This window comes from Bactrocera oleae, chromosome 5 (genome assembly GCF_042242935.1).
Source record: "Bactrocera oleae isolate idBacOlea1 chromosome 5, idBacOlea1, whole genome shotgun sequence".
In the NCBI taxonomy this organism is placed as follows: Eukaryota; Metazoa; Arthropoda; class Insecta; order Diptera; family Tephritidae; genus Bactrocera; species Bactrocera oleae.
In genome coordinates this window covers 33,287,008-33,308,482 of record NC_091539.1, presented here as the reverse complement: position 1 = coordinate 33,308,482, position 21,475 = coordinate 33,287,008, and the positions used below count along the sequence as shown (strand labels likewise).

The 21,475-nt window shown below is 41.2% G+C and overlaps 2 protein-coding genes across 4 annotated transcripts; one reads left to right on the top strand and one right to left on the bottom strand.

The window, feature by feature from the left end:
* The first annotated feature begins 3,395 nt into the window (after positions 1 to 3,395).
* On the top strand, positions 3,396 to 4,358 carry LOC118682640 (micronuclear linker histone polyprotein). Its single transcript, XM_036371987.2, has one exon. The coding sequence runs from the start codon at positions 3,396 to 3,398 to the stop codon at positions 4,356 to 4,358; it is 963 nt and encodes a 320-aa protein (XP_036227880.2).
* Positions 4,359 to 7,143: 2,785 nt separating this feature from the next.
* Positions 7,144 to 21,429, bottom strand: lva (lava lamp). Of its 3 annotated transcripts, none has more exons than XM_014243663.3 (10): positions 21,345 to 21,429; positions 20,724 to 20,991; positions 19,363 to 20,655; positions 17,100 to 19,305; positions 14,267 to 17,037; positions 11,009 to 13,052; positions 8,221 to 10,248; positions 8,034 to 8,145; positions 7,812 to 7,960; positions 7,144 to 7,746 (listed from the first exon to the last, which is right to left on the bottom strand). In XM_014243663.3, the coding sequence occupies exons 2-10, from the start codon at positions 20,784 to 20,786 to the stop codon at positions 7,661 to 7,663; spliced, it is 10,752 nt and encodes a 3,583-aa protein (XP_014099138.2). In that variant the 5' UTR covers positions 20,787 to 20,991; positions 21,345 to 21,429; the 3' UTR covers positions 7,144 to 7,660. The 3 variants fall into 3 exon arrangements, with proteins under 3 accessions (XP_014099138.2, XP_014099137.2, XP_014099139.2); XM_014243662.3 differs by having other exon boundaries at positions 21,265 to 21,418; XM_014243664.3 differs by having other exon boundaries at positions 21,283 to 21,408.
* Positions 21,430 to 21,475: the final 46 nt, after the last annotated feature.

Here is a 21,475-nt window from a genome sequence, read left to right as displayed (position 1 = left end):
CAGTTCAACCGGTGCCTCCGATCAAAAACGCGTAACTTCTTATATGATAAAAAAAAAATATAAAAAATTTATTAAATATCATTCAATACATTTATTTTTATTAAAAGTAAAAAAATAGAATAAAGGGTACAAAAACTACAATTTATGATTTTAATCATCTTCTTCCTCTTCATCGTCGTCTTCCGGCTGCTGGTAAATTTCAAACTGGTCTTCATTATCGTCTTCAACGACATTTGGTTCAAGTTTTTCCATGATTTCGGGGTCAAAAGTTCCATCTTCGTTAATGTCGCTCTGATATGGTAGAGCATTGAGACAAGCTTGCCCATTACATTGGCCACAAGCTAAAGAGCATTGCAAGCCCGCTTTCCTGCATCCGCATCGCGAACCACAACCACTCTTGCAGTTGCAGAAAATCATGCCCTAACCAAGTTTGAACTTGATAATATACACGTTCGAAATGTTGATGAGCAGCTGCACTTGTTGGTGGAATATTTGAAAGCTGCACAGGTTTATTAAGTTTTGTAGACTTGACGTAATGCATATAACGAAGATGATCGAGACTTTTCACAGATTTCGGGGCATTATAGACTGCCAATAAAGTTTGAGTTCCACTCTCTAATAATCTCTGGGCCGAACAATTTTCTTCCTCAAATGCTGCAGCTAGTTCATCCAAATTGGTCAGTTTCTCAAAAACTTTTAAAAATGTTTTTTTCCCCTTTTTAAAAAGCGCAGAAGGAGGATAATTATCAAAACTTTTAGTCGAGTATATCTCTTTTAGGATTTTAAAATTTACAGATTTTAAAGAAGATGCACTTAATTATTTTCTAATTAAAATGTCATTAGTGTTAATGGGAATATAATTATAGTAAGATTTAAGTTTTTCCCTTCATTATTTTTTAATTTTAGGAAACGGTGATCAGTATTATTAAATAGATAAAGATTTAAGGCATGAAGACAATGATAAAATATAATATAATAGTTAATAAAAATTGACAAATATTTATAATCATTGATTTATCGATAGTTCATCAACTATATATGGCGCGTTTTTGACCGGAGGCACCGGTTGACCTGAAGTGATGCCGTGACCGCGCGCTCTCCGCCCTCTATCTCGAAAACGGTTCACCGTATGAAAAATTTTTTTAAACAAAATTTGTAGAGAATTTTGTATTCTACAATATTGATAATAAATACCAATAGTAAAAAACCCATAGGAAATGAGATATTTACAAAAAAAGCGCAAAAAACCGATTTTTGTGACCTTTGACCTTGAAATTTAATAGTTGCGTACACCCTACCATATGTAGGTTTTGAGACAACTTTTAGGGTGTCAATATACAAGTATTTACAGACTTACAGCTGGGTATCTCGAATTCCGAGGTGAACTTACTATAATGACTGGACTACACCTCCGACTTTGTTTTTGTCAAAAAAGTCTCTCATAATCTCTTTCAGTCATTCGGAGTTAGCCATATGTAGGAGAATGAGCTCGGGTAATCACTTAGCATAGGTGTAACTGGAAAATATATAGATATGGGAGCTATTACGGCAGCGTCAAGATCAATTACCAGACATAATCTAATTAGCACAGCTCATGTCTTGGTTGCATAGACGTCAAACCTGAAGGTTTTCGATTCGCTCTGTCTTGTATCTTTCTGATTACAAAATACTGGTAGTTTCTATTTTTAAAATATTCTCTTGCCTGGAACATTTTTCCACCCTATTTCCCTTTTGAAGAAAAGGCATCCGTATTTGTATATAGTAACTCCATATAACCGTTTTAGTGATAGAATCACTCTCCACAATGCCTTTTTCGAACACTTATCCAAGCTGTCAGCATAAAATATATAAATAGGTCAGTACAGTGTCGCCATTATCAAACCATATCTAACCATAAATCATGTCTTGGTTGCACAAACTCGAAACTTGGCGATTTCGAGTCCCTCTTTCTTGCTATTTTCTGGTTAAAAACTTTTTCTTACAGAGATTTTTAAATACTCTTATTAACTTGATGTTTTGACTTGTTCCTCAACAGTGTTCTCTGTCTCTATATCACTCTTTACATCCTCTTTTCACAAAACTACCATAATGGAGCAACATTTTTCCTACAGATGTCTCTCTATCGAAGAAGAGATCACTACATATCACTCCCTCTCTAAATCACTATTTACATTCTCTTTTCGACAAACAATAAATTTTTTCTTACAAGGTCTTAACGTCACTCTATCAATAATGAAATCGAGATTGATCTAAAACAGTAAGATTATTATCAGTATTATCTCTCTCCAATTCCCCTTCTCGTTAAACTACTTTCATAGCGCAACTTTTTCTTACAGGCTCTTAACTGCAAGTATCAAATTTATATAATGAATACCTTTGTATGTAATTATTTTCAGTGCAGCTACATTTATATGTTCCATATGAGAGCATGCAAACAAGCGAAGAAACATAATAAAAATGTGGTCTGCTGTAACATGTAATAGTATGGGCGAATATATTGAATTATAATATATAACTATGGGGGTATGTAAGCCAACAAACTTAGTGTATCCCAAGTTCATGTGTCAATAGATTGTGTGTATGTATGTGTAGTGTATATGTGTGTGTCTGTGAGCGTGCGCTGATAATATATATTAAAAGAGTGTCTCTAAATGTATGCTTAGCACAAACTTTGTTAGTAAACACTAACTGGCTCAAACAAGTGTATGTGTGTGAGCGCCTGTCTGTATATGTCGTTGTCACCGTGCGCATATTCACTTACAACCATTTATCTACACGTAAGCTTGTTATTGATAATAATGCTGCCACATATACTACTAAGAAACTGGCATGAGAAAACTTCGTAAGCCAAAACTGCGGTCAAATAAATATCTTTTTACATGGGCCCAAAGTACAAGAAGCTCTAGGAATAAATTCGTATAAATTAAATTGAACTACAGCGGCAATGAGATCTGTCCCACAATATAGAATAAAATATAGAAGAAGAAAGCATAAACTAATAATAAAACTAGCTGCCATTCAAAGCATACATATTAACAAACAACTTTTCTACGCTTTGCGCAAAGCCACTGCATTTGAGTTCAAATTTGTTTTCTTAAGTTCATTTTAATATTTGTATTGACTTAATTACTATTTGAGCATGAAATGCCACATCAAAGTAACTGGTGTCACCAACAGCAAATCGGAAGCAAAAGCAATACATATATATACATACATACATATATATATATATACATATTATATATAACTATACTATAATATATGGACATGTATGTATTGTTGCATATGCGCTGCAAGCGCTTACATAGCAATTTAACAAACATAGCCTAAACATCCGGTAATTAAATGAGCTTTCCTCAATTCCGTATTCTTCATTCATTGCCAAGAAGTGCAAGATGAAAGTCTTAATTCTATTCTGCTTGACTGGTGTTGGGCTACTCTTCACCACCGCACCAGCTTATGCGCGTACAGTGCGGAAGGACAACAACAATAAAAACAACAAACCTTTGAAAGAGCACCCGGTTGAGGCTTTAGTGACAATATTGAAGAGTAAAGTAAATGCTACGAATACATTGGAAACCACATTGGAACCACCACACACCACAAAAAGAGCAATTAGGCTTGGTAAAAAACAACGACCGAATAGTAAATTTTTGCAAAAGCCCGAGGATGCAATTGTTGTGCCGCAACACACTGAAAATAATGATGAGTTAGATTTAGTTGAGAACACAACCGAATCGCCGATGCGCCAATTGACCACTGCAGAAAGCAACAACAACAACAAGAGCGAAGCAGCTGTGGACCACACTGGATTAAACGCTCAATTGAGGGAGAATAAACAACAGGAAGTTGATAATGAAAAGCACGCGAAAGCAGAGCAAAGTAGCACTGAAGTGTTGGGACCGGCTGAAGGTGCAAGTGGCGTAAAGGAAAATACACGAAAACAAACACAAAAACAGAAGCAAGAACACTCGAAAGAGCAAAAAGAAGCTTTGCATAACAAAAAAGTGCTAAATTTAAACGAAATAAGCACGAATAATAGCAAGGCAGAAGTCAATGGAAATCTCAAAAATAAGAAGCCAACAAACAACAACGCCAATAAAGTTAACGCAACTAAAAAACTCACGAATAAACCAAAACAACAACCGTTAAAAGCTCGAAGCAAACAAAACACAACCACAACAACGGCACCTAAAACTAACCGTAAAATGAACACAGGCGGGAATAAAAATAAAAAACCATCTTCCAAGAATAAGACGAAAAAATCGCAAGCACTTGGAAAACCCTCCAAAAGACGAACTAGGCGCAATCGATTTAAGACACCTTTAAAAAGACGACCCAACAGAAGACGAAACTGAACCGGGTACAAACCACACATGCTTGTTTAAGGATTTAAAGAATTAATAAAAGGCGAATATTAAAAAAAAAATAGTTTCTATGTTTATAATTCTTAGTCCGTTATTACTATTTGTTAATGAATTTTTGAATGTGAAGCTTGAAACTATGAAATAAGTTTCAGCATACAAAGCCCCTGTGTGATACCATAATAATATAGTCAAAATTATTTCGTATGTACAGAGATTTTTAAGCGAATCGAGTAAAAACTCCTGAGTTCCCTGTTATAACTAGGGAAAAATCGCGAGTACGTGGTATATGATCTTAATCAAAGTCCTATCTAAGGTTCCATTAGATAATGAAAAGACTCAACCGAAAGAAACTGTACTAGTCAAGGATATACCAAAAATACAAATCAGAATTGCTATGAGGATTGAGAGAAGAAAGAAGTACTGAAATAGATGCATTACAACCAGGGTTGCAAATAATATATTACACAAGTAATTGAATTAACTTAAAAAAAAAAAATTTTATTTTGTTATCTCGAAAATCTTAATTAAATATAGTTTTAAAATTTTTAATCTCAAATACCAGATTAAAAAATTAGAAAAAAAATTATTCGAAGCTTATAATTAAAAAACAATGTTAGAATTTACATTTGTTTCGCGTTTGCGCACTTCGTGTTCTACCATTTTGGTTATCTTTTGAAAATTAAAGCTTTAATAATAATCCTTGAGTTGGATTATATTTCAGAGTCCCCAGGCTTACATTCATCTAAGAACGCAGCTTCTCTGAGTCTGAGAGCAACCTTCACGCCATATACTATCTAGTTATGTCTACGATTGCAATATGCGTTTAGCGCCATAGTTAGTGTAGTTCGTAGTGAATCGCACATACTGAGGAAAGACGCTCGTTTAAAACTTCGTAAGCGTAGCCTTTTCGGAAAGGAACCGAATTCTTATTCACCAAAAACTGGGCACCCTTCTACAAAAAGAAAATGTTTTAGAAGACTATCTTTGAAAATAACATCGATGTGTTTATCGATTGCAAAATTTATGGCAAGTACAGTCAAATCTATATTTTCTAACCACTCTGTTTATCGACACTCAGTTTATATTCAACGATCAGACGATAGACACTACTAAGTACAACATAAAGCAAGGCTACACCAACTTGCCTAAGGTTCTCTCGTATAGCATGGAACCATGCATAGTTTAGAAGATCTGAGACCATTTAACTTGGCTTCTTGAACCTTAGCTATATATATATACCTCCCAACCTCCTCAGCGTTCACAAACAGCAATTACGCTTCCATCTTGTAATCGATTTGATAGTCGAATGTATTGTAAAGTTGTGATTTGGATGAACAAAGACGCAGCAGAACCGCGTTGAAAAGAAGGGTTGTGGCATCTAGCAAAACTCAGCTGTATATTTCTTACCACTCCGTCGACCAGTCTCGCTCGAGTTTTGGAATAGATGGTAGTTTAGGTGCAGTTTGGAAATGATGACGTGAAGACCGTTCGCTGTGGATCACTTACATTAAAGAGGTTATATTCATTTGCAAGTCAGAAAAAATTGGTTTTTTATGATTTTTTTTTTTTTTTTGAAGAGGCACTCTTTAATAAATGAAAAACAAATGTACATTTACAGAATTCATTGCATTGAGGAAGATTTTTCTGCTTGAAATTATCTCTAATCCAAAAAACAAAAAATGTATTATTATTTATTATGATTCCAGGTAAGGTACGAAATACTAGTCAACATTTTTATGCAAAATGGTTGCTTCCGAAAAAAGTCGTTTCTTTGTAAACAAATTTACAATTCAGATTGGCTTAAATCGAAATTGTTATCAAAAATCTGTTCCTTCGACCGGACTAATATATCTACGAAAGTCGTGTGAAAATTTTTAGTAGAGCAGTAAAGCCGTTTCGAAGAAATGTTCCTCACCGACTCTTAAAACAACGTTTCGGGAAGAAGGCGTTCAAAGTTTTGGGAGCCAATTAAAAATTCTTACAAATACGCTCATACCTCCGAAACTATTTGCCGAATCAACTTAAAATTTACTGGAATATTCTCAAATATACTATTTAAATTTGATATAATTAAAAATAGAAAAAAAAATTTTTTTTTGAATTTCATAAGTGACTATATACATATAACCTCTTAAGTGACGGCGTTTAATTCAGTTGTGTTTGAGGTTGGAGGACGGTTCCACAGTCGACAGCGAACACAATCGAAAATACAACCGAAGAAAAAGCTACCCTCGACTCGCTAGGGCAGTGGTCGGCACGAGAGGAACTGCGACTGTATAGGTGAGCATGAAATTAAAAATACCCAGTGAGAACTCTGTTACTTTTAAATTTTGTGGATATATTTCATTCTTTGTTTAAACAAGCAATTTCGTGTCACCTGATTTATTTTATATATTGTACGATTTAAATAAGTATACTGGACAATAGAAACCTTCATTTTATTGTTTTGAAACAACGTAAAACACAAAATGTAGTTCATAATAACAAAAAATTTCGTGCAGGGCACATTTCCCTTAGAGGATGTTGTTTCGCCACTGCCTCGACAACGACTGAACGATACAGCGTAAGCATACGTGTGAAGTTAGCTTGCACAATTGTTCTATGAAATGCCGACCACAGCTCTAGAGCTAATTAGTTTTTCTTTCCAAAAGTAAGGCAGTGCGAACGCATACACGTATATATGTATGTATATGCCCCATATTTAATTAACAACGAAAATGTTAGTTAAAACCAACCTAAGCCAAGGAAAAGTAAACAGTTAAGCAAACACAAAGCATATGGTTACAATTTGTATTTCTTCACTATCATTCATCATAATTCCAATAATTTTCTAAATAGAGTTTTTAATTAATTGTTCTTTACAACTATGCATACATTTTACACTACAGAATGAAAGTTAGTTTTAGGTATATACTTGATTTTTTTAATTACGCAGTTATTAAATAAGCTTTCAAAAAATTCAAAAAAAAACAAACAGGTATTTTTGATATATTCAGCTGCATTATTTACAGACATTTTTTTGCAGTTTTGTTAAATATGTTATAAATCGAACGAAAAAATAAGGTACATTTATAAAAAGTTGTATCGTATTATCGTGGAATAACATTGGAGGCGATAACAATTGATGTACGCTTGTTGTATGCACAACGGCGCATAGCGGTAAACACCCGCTGAACGCAATACAGCCTGAGTGATGATTACAACGGTTTTAAAGCAGTGTTCGGTACGCTTTCACTGAAATTCGTATATTGTCACGACTGGTATGTTGTTGTTATAATTGTATATTTATTGCTTTAATGTGGCGCAGAACCGCCACCGTCGGGCTTATTGCCCCACAGCCAGTTCAGCAGCACAGATGACGGCGATTGGCCGCTTTGAGCTGATTAAAGAAAAATTAGTAATTAAATTGACACTATTAGGCGATTGACATAAGTTCGCAGTTACCTGCATCAGTGCCGACTAATTCGGAGACAGCAGCAGGCGGCATTTTGGCCACGTCCTGTTGTATCTTTTCCATTTGTCGTATGCGCTGATCGCGTTCCTCTTTAATCACCTTGTCCTTGGAATGATTGACAGTTTGCAACTGAGACAATCTAAATGATATTATATGAATAGAAATAATTAATAATCTGACTTGTGTTTAATGTGGCTTGATAATCTGCTTACTTTTGGCTCAATTCAGTGGCTGAGTCACCGATGGCAGCACCCGAGCGCGGTTGACTGGATGCGGCTGCAGTTGGTAACGCAAGCGGGGCGTTATCGGCGGGCGTGCTGAGAGCTAAACGAAAAACAAAAGACGCGTATATGGTTAACAAAAATTTTAACAGGAAACAAAAAAAAAACAAAAACTCACGCTCGACATAATTCGTTGCCGCTTTGATGGCCTCCACTTGACGTAGCGTATTCGACAATTTCAGTTGCAGCGTGTCACGCTCCTCCAGCAGCGATACCAGCTCCACCGTCATCTCTTCGCAACGCATATCGCGCTGATGCAACATATAGAGCGCGAAATCTAATTCAGATTTCGGCACAAGCGTGGCATCGTTGCCGCTCAGCGCATTGGCGGGGCGTCGCGGTTCGGCCGGCATGCCGCCACTGATGCCGCTATGCGAGGAGGTATTTTGCAGTTTAAAGGGATCATATTGTGCCGCCAAGCGCGCATACTCTGCCGAACGTATGGCCAGTTGTTCCTTTAACGTAACGATTTCCATTTCTTGACTCTCGAGCGCTGCTTGCATCTTTTCGATTATTGCATCAGCATCCGCCTCATGCTCTTCGTTGATGATACGGTGACGTAGTGGCGTACCATCTTTGGATGCAGCCCCCGATGATGTGCCCGATTGGCTGGTCGATACGGAGGCAGGCGTTGACGTCGCGGTGGTTTCAGCGGAGTTGCCCGGCTGTGTGCCTTGCTCGTGCGACTGTGCCTGGCGCTGTGCAGCAACAGCGATCTCGTCGCGCAGGCGTGCCTCCGTCATTTTGAATTCAGCTTCGCGTTGTTCCAAATGTTCGCGCCACATCTTGGCGATTTCGCCGCATTTCTGTTCGACAATCGCTTCCCATTGCGCATTCAATGTGGCATAATCGGCCGATGTGGTCGCAGTTAGCGCTCCGGGTTCAGCGGTAGCACTACCGTTCGCTCTGAGCGCCTCGATTGTTCGCCGCAGTTCGGCAATTTCAATGTTTTGCGTGTCAAGCTGCAGTGCGGCTGCTTTCAGCTTGTCTTCGTTTTCGAGGCTGCTCATAACGTGATTGTTCAGCACCTTTAGCTCCTCTTCCATGTTGTGTTTTTCGCTTTGAAGTGCTTGCAATTGTTGCTGTAGTTGCGTAGTGAGCTCACGCAGCTGCGCGCTTTCGCTATCCATATCGCTCTTCTTCGCCTGCATTTCGCTGGTGATTTGCACAGCGAGATTATGCTCGAGCTCTTGCTTGTCGTCTTCCAAGTTTTTCACTTGCATCTTCAGCAAATGGATCTCTTGATTCTTGGTTAGTATTTCCAGCACCAGCTTTTCCGTTTGGTCCTCGCGCATCAAATCCTCAATACGCTGCTTCAAATGCATTATTTCCGACTCCTTCTCTTGCAATTGCGCATTGAGCTCGTCCACATCGACAGCGGCGCTCAAGCCACCAACCGAAACTGTTGCGCTTGCTTGTTTAGTCAAATCCTGTTGCAACACTTGCACGCGCTGCTCCAAAGCTTCATTTTGCGCGCATAGTTGTTGGTTCTCTGCGCTTAACTGTGATGTTTCGGTTTGTTGTGTAGCCAGTGCCAACGCGTTCGCCTGCTGCAGTTCCTCATTCGCTTGCAACAAATCGACATTCTTTGTTTGTAGCTCCAATAATTGTGACTGTACCGCTGTCAAATCGCACTCGAGTCGCGCCAGTTCTGCATTCGCTTGCTCTAAGTTACTTTCGGCCGTCGAAAGCGCCGCCTTCAGTGTTTCTTCCTGCGCTCTGTTCGCTGAAGTTGTGGCCGAGTTCTGCTCAGCTTGCTGTAAGGCCGCATTTAGCTGCTCCTCGCGCGCCTTCAAGCGATTCAACTCACCAGTTTGCTCTTCGCACGTCGCGTACAGCGTATTGTACTTCTCTTGCAGCTGATGATGTTCCACCTTCAGCTCATTGTATTTTGTCTTCTCTGCGCTCTCACTCGCAGCAAAATCGCTGTCACGTGTGCTTAGTTGTTGTTGTAATAGTTTCTGTGCCTCTTCAGCGCGCTGTACATTTGCTTTTTCGTCTTCCAGCACAGCTTGGAGTTCTTGTCGGTCAACATTAATGTCCTCTATCTCGGCTGTAAGCTCAGCAATGCGTTTATTGAATTGTTGCTTCTCTGTTTCCCATGTAGGTGGCGGTACGGGCGGGGCGTACTGCTTTTGAGTGCTGTCTATAGGGGGAAAATAGGACCAGTGGGAGTGGAATAGTAGTATAATTATTCCGTTTTAAAAATTTTTAAGTTATTCTCATAAAGAAATCTAACGTTAGGTCAGAGAAAGATCCGTCTAACGGATAGATAAATTTAGATAGGATTAAGAGGGATTGTAGAGCATACTTTTCATATGCCCGGAATAATCTTCACTTATAATAATTTACCGTAGTACTTTAATAGGCATGACTAGGCCCTTGACTAGGAAGATACCAGTACCAAGGTTTACTAACCATTTCTAGTATGGTGAGAACTTTTAAAGAGCCTGTTACTGTGTGAGGTGATTATGGATCATCATCGTCCAGTATGTTTAGGATTACCTCCATAGCTGATGGAAGGAGTCAAAATAATAAACCTACCATTTTCCATCCCGCTTTAGAAAAAATATCGTGTTTTCTCCACTTCAACTTTCCTTCGAAAGCCTTCGCCTATATGCACATATCTGAGCTACACAAACCAACTTACAGTACCTCCAAACTTAGGTTCACATCTAGCTATGATATTATATAAAAGCGCAGTGCCCTAGTACACTATGAGTTCGAGCTAATTTCAATGTTAGGTGAATAGCAAAAGTTTTAGGGATCTTAAAAGCTCTGGTTTCTGAGGTACGACAAATCACATTGATTCAACGCCACGATCACGGCGTAAAAAAATGTGAATCCCTTTTTCATAGGCGGTGATCGGCGTATATCTCTTAGAAAACAAATAAAAAGCTACTCACCAAAATTTGTTGTAGGCTGCGCTATCTCCTGCTCCTGCTGTCCCTCTGAAGCCGCTTCTTTGCCAGCCCCAGCATCCGGTCCCCAATCTTCTAACTGATTCACCTTCGCCTGCAATTCTTTTATTCTCGCTTGGTACATTTGCACTTCCATATCTTGGCGCTCCTTCATTTCCGCCATGCGCTCACTGCCTGCGGTCAGTACATCAATGCGTTTCAGCAACTTCTCCTTCTCAACGCCGTGCAATTCTAGTTGCTTACGCTCCTCCAGCAAAGTGCTTTCCAATTGTTTAATTTGTGTCTTAAGCTCATCTTGTATAGCGGCGTCTAGGTCAAGGAACGACGCAGAGGCATCTATGGATTTGACGGTCTTTCCTACGCTGCTCTTTAATTCGTCGATCTTTGTCTTATACTCCTTGAGTTTTTTCATAAATTTGCCCGATTTTACTTGTAGCTCTTGCTTTTGTTGTTCGCAGCGCTCGACGGCTAGCTGCAGCTCGGCAATGCGGTCGGCTTGTTCAGCCAATTGAATTTCCAATTGTTGCTCACGTGGCACCAGAGTCACCGGTGCACCCAGTCTACCTGCCGCTGTCTTGGCGAAGTGCTCTTCTTCAGCAGCAGCTTCCTGTACACCCCACACGTCACCAAAGTCATCACCGAAATCAAATGCAACCTTGTCCTGTTGACTATACGCAGTTTGTCCTTCGTGCGGTTGACAAACGTATGCCTTTTCGGGTACAATCATTTCTTCCACCACTGGCACGTTTGACACCGGCGGTATGACGAGTTTCTCAAATTCGTTAGCACCACTATTTGCACCGCCAAAAAACATATCCAATGTGGGCACGGAGTTCGGCGCGCCTTCTATTTCTAAATTCGCTAGCGTGTCTGGTATAATCTGACTCTCAAGCGCCGAGGTGCGCTCCTTCAGTGTTTTCTCATCTTCGAGCGCGCGTCGTAGCTGATTCAATTCGTTGTCGCGCTCTTGCAGCATTGTCTGTAATTGTTCCAAGTTGCCTTGTAACTGCCCAAGACCCATCAAGTCGTTCGCCGCCTGACTATCACTGTGCACTTGCGTCTCTTGCAAACGCGTTTCCAACTGTTTCAGTCGTTGTTCGCGTTGAGCCAATTCGGTTTGCGTGGCTGCTGAAGTAGCTCTTAAGTTTTCAACTTCTTGATGCGCGACTACGTCCGCTGCTTTAAGTGCTTCATTTGTCGCAAATACTTGCTGCAGCTCAGCACGTACTGCATTCAGTTCTTCGGTACTTTCTCGCAGCTGTCGTTCACACTCGCTAAGTGCTTGTTGTGTCTCCCGTAAGCGCTCTTCTAATTCCCTTTCGCGTTGATTACGCGTGGCCAACTTGTTTTCGAGCTCTTGCGCATGCTTCTCCAAATCGGACACGTTGCGCTGGAGGTCCTCAATTGTGGGCTGTTCTATTGCACTGTTTACAGGATTGCTAATGTTGTGGATGCGCGCGCCACTACCCAGATTGTCAATGGTGCGCACTTGCACTATTTCGTCGAAGGGTGATGGTGTCGCCTGTTCCGTGCTAAAGGAAAGTGGCGCTGGTATAACATCCTGTTGGAGTTGTTGCCCAAAGACCGCAACTGCGGTTGATGTGTTGTTGTAGCTGGTGTTTCTCAGGTGTTCAATTTCTTGTTGCTTCGCTGCCAGCTGACGTTGTAGCTCATTATTGCCATCGCGCGCACTGTGAAACTCAGACTGTAGCGCATTTAGCTCGTGTTGAAGTCGCGAAAGATTTTCAGTCTTTTCCAACAATTCACGCTGCAGGCGTGCCTTTTCATCGCCTTGTGGAGCCGCGTGACTTGTGGTTGGTTGTCCTTGTGGTGGCAAGCCGAATGCGAGTGCGAGTGCATCGTGCTGCGTTGCAGCTGGTGGTTGTGCGGCGGCAGCTGCTGCCATTTGGAGCTGTAAGTTTTGGCGCTGATAGTTCTCGATGATGCCTTCTTTTTCGGCAAGTAAATCGGTTAAACGTTTGTTCTCCGTTTCGATGAATACCTGGTCGTCCGTTTGGTTTTGGCCAACCTGAAATGAATTAATTAGGAAAGGTTGCATAAGTCTAGAGTGTTAAACTCTTTGTAAGCCTTGACGTCCGAAATGAGTACTTTCCGATTTTCATCCATCCCGAACGACGAACGATTGAGATTCAGAAGATCCAAGACGTACGATGGCGTCTCTTTTGTCCCTAAAGGGATTTATTAATTGCTTGACCCTTTGCAGGGTATGCCCTCCAAGAAAAAATTTTGCGTGGCAAAGACCGGTTGTTTGCGTACAAGGTCGATCTTTTTTCTTTTCGAAACTCCTATTTTTTTGTTATGTGAATCTACTGCAAAGAAAAGTTCTGGACCTATCGACCGTTGCTAAACGATCTAGGCTCATTTCAGACTAGGCAGAAAGGACTATTGAGCCTTTTCACGAATTCATAACCTAATAGCCCTTACTCTGTGATTTATTGGTACGAAATCATAAGTTGCCGTCGATTATTTAAGCTGTATGTTCCGAAAACGAGCCCTGTGGATGGGTTTGGACCGTAAGAGTTGTTATTTTAGAACTACTACCTTAACCTTAATGGTTAGCACGGAGATTCATTAGATGTCGGAGAAATATTGGGTATGTGAGGATCAAATCTGGATAGGACGGAATTTAATATCTTAGAACTTTCAAATTGCAACTAAGTAAGCGTTACTTTTGTTTCCTCAAGTAAACCGAGCTATTCGATTTAACGGTAGCCGATGTTTGACGCTTGAGAGAGCACATCAAACCTCCACCCATTGCAGACGAAGAGCTTGAGTTGTCATGAAGGCCAGAATAGACCCCGACATACCAAATATATGTTCAGCGTACAATCAGTCCGCTCATTACTCTAACTGCCTCTCTTTATGCCCAGCGAACTCCAATCATCTAATACCTATGGTCAAACTCCGTCGAAACAGCACGAAAGTGTCGGCAAAAGTAATTCTGAAGAAGCACATAATAATCTACGATTTTTGTAAGCTGGTTTTCGATACAACAATGGAGAAAGTTTGGAGAGTCATTTACCTCAATATATTTACTGGATTCTCTCAGATGTATGAAAGCAAAAGTTCCGATAGAGCCGAGAAGAGAACACAACCTTGCGAATAACCTTAATTTTTTTTTTTAGACTAGATAATTCAAATCAACTGAGGATTACATCCATAGTGTGATGATTGTCAAGGTTTTAATATATTCTACCACTTCACGCTCTAGTCAACACTCACCTGCATCCGTAGCGTATCCAATTCGGAGATTTGCGTGCGCAATGCCTGCAGTTCCACTTCGTGATTGCCCGCTAGTGTTTCGATTTGATGGCGCAAATTATCGATTTCCGTTTTATCCTGCATCGCCTGCATGCGCAGCTCTTGCAATTCGTACTGATCCTGTTGGCTGCCCTCATTTTGCATGCGCAGCCATGTTGCCTCACGCTCCAATTCCTGCTTAGCCTGTTCCAAGGCGTTCAATGACTCCTTCAAGCGGACAATTTCATCTTTTTGGGAATTACACTCATCCTGTGCACGCTCAAGCGCTTCGGCGGTGGCGCGCTTATCGTTATTCATTTGCGCTAATTGCTCGCTCAGTTCACTCTCAAGTTCATCGAGCTGCGTTGTTTTTACGGCCAATTTGGTATCGTAATCGCCACGTAAGTGCTCCAATTCGGCTTGCGCCACGCTGAGTTTCTCCCGCAGCTGTTGTGTTTCGGCTATGCTGTTCACTTCGCTTTGCTCGCGATATGTGCGATATTCCGTTTCCATTTTGAGATAGTTGTTGTTAAGCTCTTGTAAGGCATCTTGTGCTCGCTCAAGCTCTTCCGCTATAAGGCGTTTCTCGCTATTCATTTTGGATAATTGCTCGCTCAGTTCACTTTCCAACTCATCCAGTTCGGTAGTCTTCAGCGCCAGTTTGGCATCATAAGTATTACGCAACTGTTCTAATTCGGCGCGCGCCGCTTTTAGGTGTTCGCGTAGCTGCTGTGTCTCCGCTTCGATATGCGTTTCGTTTTGCGTGCGATATGCTTGATATTCTTTCTCCATTTTGGCGTAGTTATTGCTTAGCTGACTACATTCGGACTGCATACGTTCGACACGATCCTGCAGATCATCCTTTTCCTCTTGCGCCTGCAGCAGCCGTTGTGCGATGACATCGTCGTGCTCGGACAGCATATTTAGACGATATAGCAGCTCATCCTCCGCCTGCTCGTGCTCTGTCTCGCGTGTCTGCATTTGTGCGCACAAAAGATTAGTTCGACGTTCCATCGAGGCGCGACGCTCTTCGAAGGTGGCGATGCCCTCCTCAAGTCGACAGATTTTATCTTTATAAGCGGTATTCTCTTGTTCGAGTGTCTCTATATACGACATATTCTCCTGCAATTTAGCTTGTATGCCATCATGTAGTGTCTCTAGCCGCAAAATGGTTGCCTGGAAAGTAGTTTGCTCTGCTGCGAAACGTTCACTTAACTTCCCATAAGCCACTTGCAATTCATCGTAGGTGTCCTTAGACACTTGTGCTTGCGTTGGCGCTGCACTAACGCTGACACTTAGTGGCAGCCCGGTGTACTCTTCTTCGGGGCGCGCGCTCATCTTGTCCTGCAGATCTTTTAGTTGCGCTTGCAGACGTTGTATCTGATTGTTGCGCTCCTTAATAACAGCTTTGGACTTTTCGAACTTAATGGATTTAGCTTTCAGCTCTTCGCTCAGCGTTTGTAGACGTTCTTCGAAGGTTTGTACCTTATCCTCCAGCGTTTTCGTAATGTCATCTGCCTGCGTATGACTATGCATTTGCTTCTGGAGCTCTGCCACCAGTTCACTCTTATGCTGGAGCGCTTCTTGTATATCTTTGATGGCGGAAAACTTTTCACGTTCACTTTCGCGCACTTGTATCAACTCCTCTTGCATGCTGTAAATTTCTGCTTCAGCCTCTTGCAGTTTCCGTGTCTTCTCTTCCAACTTTTTTGTCAGCTCTTCGTTCTCTACATTGTCGGTGTGCGCCATATCAAGCGCGGAGTCACCCCAACCGACGGTTTGCTCCTGCGCGTCCACTAACGCAACTTGCAGCTGCACAATTTCATTATTCTTCTCCGTTAAGCTGCGCTCCAATGCTTCCAACAGAGTTTTCAACCGCTCACTGTGCTCTGTTGCTTCAGTTGCTTCTGCTGTTTTTGCTGCAATTTGTGTTTTCAGTTCATCAGTTTGATTTTCTAGCAGCTTTATTTGGTCAGTCAATTCTTCTTCATTGTCTGCGTCTTGCTGTTTGGTCTGCATCGCCTCCAAACTGCCTTTTTCCAACTCATTCACTTTGGCCTCAAGCTCTTGGCATTGCGCAGCGCGTTTCTTCAGGTTGGCAGCATACTTCTTAAGCTTCTCGAGCTGCTCTTTATTGCGTTTCTCCAGCTCTTTATTGTTGCTATCCAATTTTTTTGTTTCCTCCTTCAAACGCAGCAGCTCACTTTCGAGCTGTGTCACTTGCTCGACGGTGGCGCGGTGACTGTGCAGCTCGATCAACAGTTTATCAACAACTGTCTTCTGATCTTCGTTATCCTTGCGCAAGCGTTCAAGCTCTTTTTTATTGATATCGACGGTTTCGTGTAAGCTGGTGATTTCATCTTCCTTGTCAATGATGTTGTTGGCGTTCTCCTCCATGGTTTTGTATAAGTCAATTATTTGTTGATTGAGCGTTTCTATGGTTTCCTGCTTATTTGAGAGCTCATTCACCTGCTCGGTCACTAAGTTTTTGTTGATCTTTAGCGCTTCGCGCAACTTTTCGCATTCTTTGCGCAGTCCTTCGGTCAACTGATCGCCTGCAGAGGTGAGCGTACGCTTAAGCTCCTTGATTTCGTGGCGCAACTGCAAAATTTCCTCGTCGCGTTCTTGCAAATCCAACAGTTTCATATTGTTTTCGTGTTCATGCTCTTTGTAGGCCGCTATCATCTGTTGCTTTTGCTCCTGGACCAAGGTTTGCAGTATGTTCATTTCGCCTTCGTAGGTATCGCATTTTCCTAGAAGAAAACAAAATAATCGCATGAATATCAACGGTTTATATTAAATGTTCGTTATTTACCTTCCAACTCTTTCCTTAAACGAGTCAGTTCCTTCAGCTCCTGTTCATATGTTAAACTCTTGTCGTTCAATAAGCTCTCCAACTCGCTTGAGCTCTTCTTCAACGCTTCCAATTCCTGATTGAGATGTGTTATTTCGCCGCTGCGCTCTTGGTCCGCGGTACGCGCCTCTACCAACTGCAAGCGTAAATTTTCTACCATCGATTGCAAATCCACACACTGTTCTTCATACCGCTTGAACTCCTCCAACTGCTTTTCGCGTTGCTCTTTGGTTGTTTGCTCCTCGGTTAACGCCGGCACTGCGGCTGTCTGCGTTGACGGTGCAGCAGTAGTGTATGTGTCATCGACTTCAAGCGACTCTTGCAGCTCTTGTTGCAGTTCCTTGATTCGCTCCTTCAGCAGTCGATTCTGTGTTGTCAGCTGTTCGTATTCAGCCAATGCTTTGCCGTTGGGCGCCGTTACTGCGACCACCGTCTCCACAACCGTTACCGTTTCCACTGCTGTACTGGCCTCTTTCACCTTCTGCAAGAGTTCGCTGAGTTGTGTGTACGCATTCTTGGCTTCTTTCGCCAATTTTTTGGAAGCGTTAAATTTGGCATTCTTGTCGTTGGCCTTGCGGTAGATCTCCAATTCGTGACTAAGATTCGTCAGACACTTCTCGCACTTTGCAATGAGCGGAGCGTCATCTTTGCTGTCGAGTGCGGCCACTAACTCTGAGGATTTTTGCAGTGAAGAGAGCTCTTGTGAGAGTTGATTGCCTTGCACCTTAAATTCGGCCACCTGCACGGCCAGTTGATCTTTTTCCTTACTCAGCTCCCTGATACGCTCCTCAAGCTTGATTTTCGCGTCATTTGCCAGCAGCACGTTTGTCTCCATTTCTTCCTTCTCACGTGTTAGTTCTTCGATTTTTTCGATAAGTTCGTGATTTTCAGCTGTCAGGTGTTCCATGCGTTCGAGCACTTCGCGTCGCTCCGTCGTGAATAATTCGATTTTATTCATCAACTCAGAGCTTTCTTCACGCAATTTGACCAGACTATCGCTCAGTTCGGGCGCCAGCTCGGTTTGGGTTAATTCATTGACGGAGTTGACGACAGTGCCATCAAGTTGTTGCTTGTTGTATTCGTCGATTTCGGCGCGTTCCTGCTGCGTTAACCGCTCAACAATTTCAATTGATTCGGCCGAGGAGGAAGACTTGCTGAGTTTTTCAATTTTATCCAAGAGTTCCATATTTTCAACCATGTAATTCTCCAGTTTCTTGTCAGCCGCCTGCTTTTGATCCTGCAGTTCAGCAACTTTCTCTTTATGTTCTTCCAATTCGACGTGCGTTTTTGCTAGACGCTCTTCTAACTGCTGCAATTGCTGTGCTTGTTCTTCTACTTTTTCCTCTAGATGTATTTCGGACATTTCTGACTTGACACGCGCTGTCTCCTCACCATCTCTGCTGTCTAGTTGCTCTTGCAATTCGCGCAATTTTTCCTCGACCACTTCCAGTCGTTGAGCTTGCTCGTATTTTTGCTCTTCTAGCAACCTTATCGTCTCCGCTTGTGTCTTAAGTTTTTCTTCTAATTCCACTATTTGTTTTTGTTGCTCTCCTACGTTATTCGTGTCGGTAGTCTTAACGGCAGTATCCACTTGCGTTAACTGCCACTGCCCCTTTTCATCTTCCAACTCGGCGATTTTTTGTTGCAACTCCTCGCTCAAAGCTGTCAAATGCACGTTTTCAGCATGCATATCTGAGCTTTTCTTCAATTTTTCCACCTGCTTTTCTGTTTGTTTGCATTTCAGTTTGAGTTTTATCATAGCTTTATTGGATTCATCTAATTTTTGCTTCAACTGTTGTATTTCTGCTTCTAATGCTGGATTGTCCGCAGCCTCGCCACCGATTGAAGAGAATAGTGATTTGCTCTTACTTGCAGCTTCTAGTTTTTCTTCTAGCACTTTAAAGTTGACATTTAAAACATTAAGTTCTATTGTTTTCTCCATCACTTCCTCTTCCATGCGGCTTATTTTGGTTTGACGTTCTTTCAGGTCTTCGCGTTGACTTTCAATGGTCGCTTCGAGTGCCGCAATCTTCTCCGCAATACTGGAGTCGGACACTTCCAGCCTTTCTTGTTCATAAATAGTTTCCTTCAGCCGCCTATTTTCCTGAAACAATTTGTCACATTCATCACGTAGTTTTTGTATCTGTTTGGCCATTTCCTCTGAAACCTAAAATGGTATTAAATAATTTACTTGCAAAATTAATATAACTTCAAGTTATTTTACCTGCACGCTGGTTGTGTTAATAGTGTTACCAGTTTCTACTACAACAGCTTCTGTGGAATTCTGTAATTTCTCCAGCACCTCTCTCAAAGAGACGCACTTTTCTTCAGCGCTCTTCAACTCGTCTTCCACCATCTGCACTCTCTTATTTTCCGCATTCAATTTAAGTTTCAGTTGCTGTATTTGCTCTTCGCATTTAGTATTTTTCAATGTTAATTCGCACCTGTTGGCCTCCAATATATCATTTATTTCTTCTAGTTCTCTAATGCGTATATGCTTATCGGCTAAATCGCTACGGAGACGTTCAATATCGTTATTCTCCAATTCGGCTAGTTCGGTAAAATCGTTGCTGGTGTCGCCTTGCTTCAGCCGCATGAGACAGAGTTCCTCGTCTTTGGTGCTAACATCCGAACGTGCACGCTCCAATTCCTCTGCTAACTGCTGTGTCTCACCAATCTGGTTTGCAATCTCACTCTGTCGATCCTGCAGTGACTTCTCCAATTCAACCACTTTACTTTCCAGTTCTTTGAGTTTCTTCGATTCGTTGGCAGTCGTTGCTTCTTGATTGCCGTGCACTTGACGCTCCTTTTCAAGTTGCTTTTCCAGTAGGCGGCAGCGATTTTCAAGGAACTTTATGCGTTCTCTCTCCAAAGAGAAAGGTTGTGACGACAAATCCGTGGCCGATTTGTGTCGCTCACGTGACGCTGGTGAGCGCACTATCAATGCACTGAGATCATTCATTGATTTGCCCATTTCATTGGTATCCTCCAAACATTGTTGTGTCGTGTCGAATTTCTCTTTCAATTGTGAAACTAGCTGCTCCAAATGTTGCTTACTGGATGCTCGCTGTGCCATCAATAGTTTATTCTGTTCCATTTGCTGACGCAAAAGCTGCACTTTTTCACTGCCTTGCATCGTGCTGCTTGTAAGTGATTTGCTAGAGTCACTGCGATGCTGCGATTTTAGTGGTGTGAAATTGGGTGTGGAAGTCTGTGCGAACTGTGTGGGCATACCAACATTTTGCCCTATGTATGAAAATGAATGGTTTAATTGCGGTGGACCTTGTGATTGCTGTTCTAACACCGGTTCTATACTCGGATTCGGGTCAAAAGTGGTAACATTTTCCTGCACTGTAGAGGGATTGGAAGCAGGCAAACTTTGTCGGGAACGCGCTTTATTTTTCAATTTTGTTAGACATTGTGCTATATTTTTCACCTTTGCTTGAGTAGTTGATGTTGATTTGCCATGCGCTGCTTCAGATTTTCGCACAAGCTCTTTTAGTGCTGAAATCTTTTTCTGTAATATTTATATTGTTGATTAGACTGACAAAAAATTAAATTTAATTTATTACAAGTAATATTCACCTGTTGCTTAGAAAAACTCTCCTGTAAGTTGCTAATGTTGGCGGTATGCTCATTGCTGGACATTTTTTATTTTCGTAACAACGGAAAATATTTATTCGCTTTATAACTCGATGCTGTGCGTTGCAGTCCTAATTACACAGTTTCTGGTAATATTAACTTCTACTATTTTGATATACTTGTCTCCTTACTTTATTCATGCAAGTCTGTTACGTTATTTTTGTTGTATTTGTAGTTAAAGCACACTTCAATCGATTTTTGTACATTTGAGCTGTAATTAGAAAAGTGAAATAAGAAAAAAATTAGCATTAAATATGAGTAGTAATTAGACATTTTATTGCTAAAAACAGAGAGGAAATCATGATAACACATCTATATCTATAACACACACAAACTAGTGAACAGACAAACAATTATATATGAAGTTGGAGCACCCAATTTTTGAGGCTACTTTTGCCAGAGCAGCAAGTGTATGACGTGTACGTGTTTGCTAACAAGTAGTCTTCGTGTGCACTAAAACAAAAATAATCCTCCAAATATTTACATAGTTTTATGCACCAACCCTTCTCCAAGGTTTTTCCTATGTTAATTAACAAATATTATTGCTAACTTCGATAAATTTACCAATTTTAAAAGACAAAATTTCGGACGATACACAACAAAAATAACTTCCATGTCAGCAGAATTTTCACACTGTCAAAACGTTCGCATTGCCAACTAAGTCGATGGCAATCTCCTCTCTTTTTTATTTTAAT

Coding starts and splice junctions, on each gene's coding strand:
- lva (XM_014243663.3), bottom strand. CDS start 20,786: ATGTCCAGCAATGAGCATACCGCCAACATTAGCAACTTACAGGAGAGT. Junction 17,038..17,099: donor TTTAAGGAAAGAGTTGGAAG/GTAAATAACGAA, acceptor GTTTTCTTCTAG/GAAAATGCGATACCTACGAA. Junction 8,146..8,220: donor GGCAACGAATTATGTCGAGC/GTGAGTTTTTGT, acceptor TTTTTCGTTTAG/CTCTCAGCACGCCCGCCGAT.
- LOC118682640 (XM_036371987.2), top strand. CDS start 3,396: ATGAAAGTCTTAATTCTATTCTGCTTGACTGGTGTTGGGCTACTCTTC.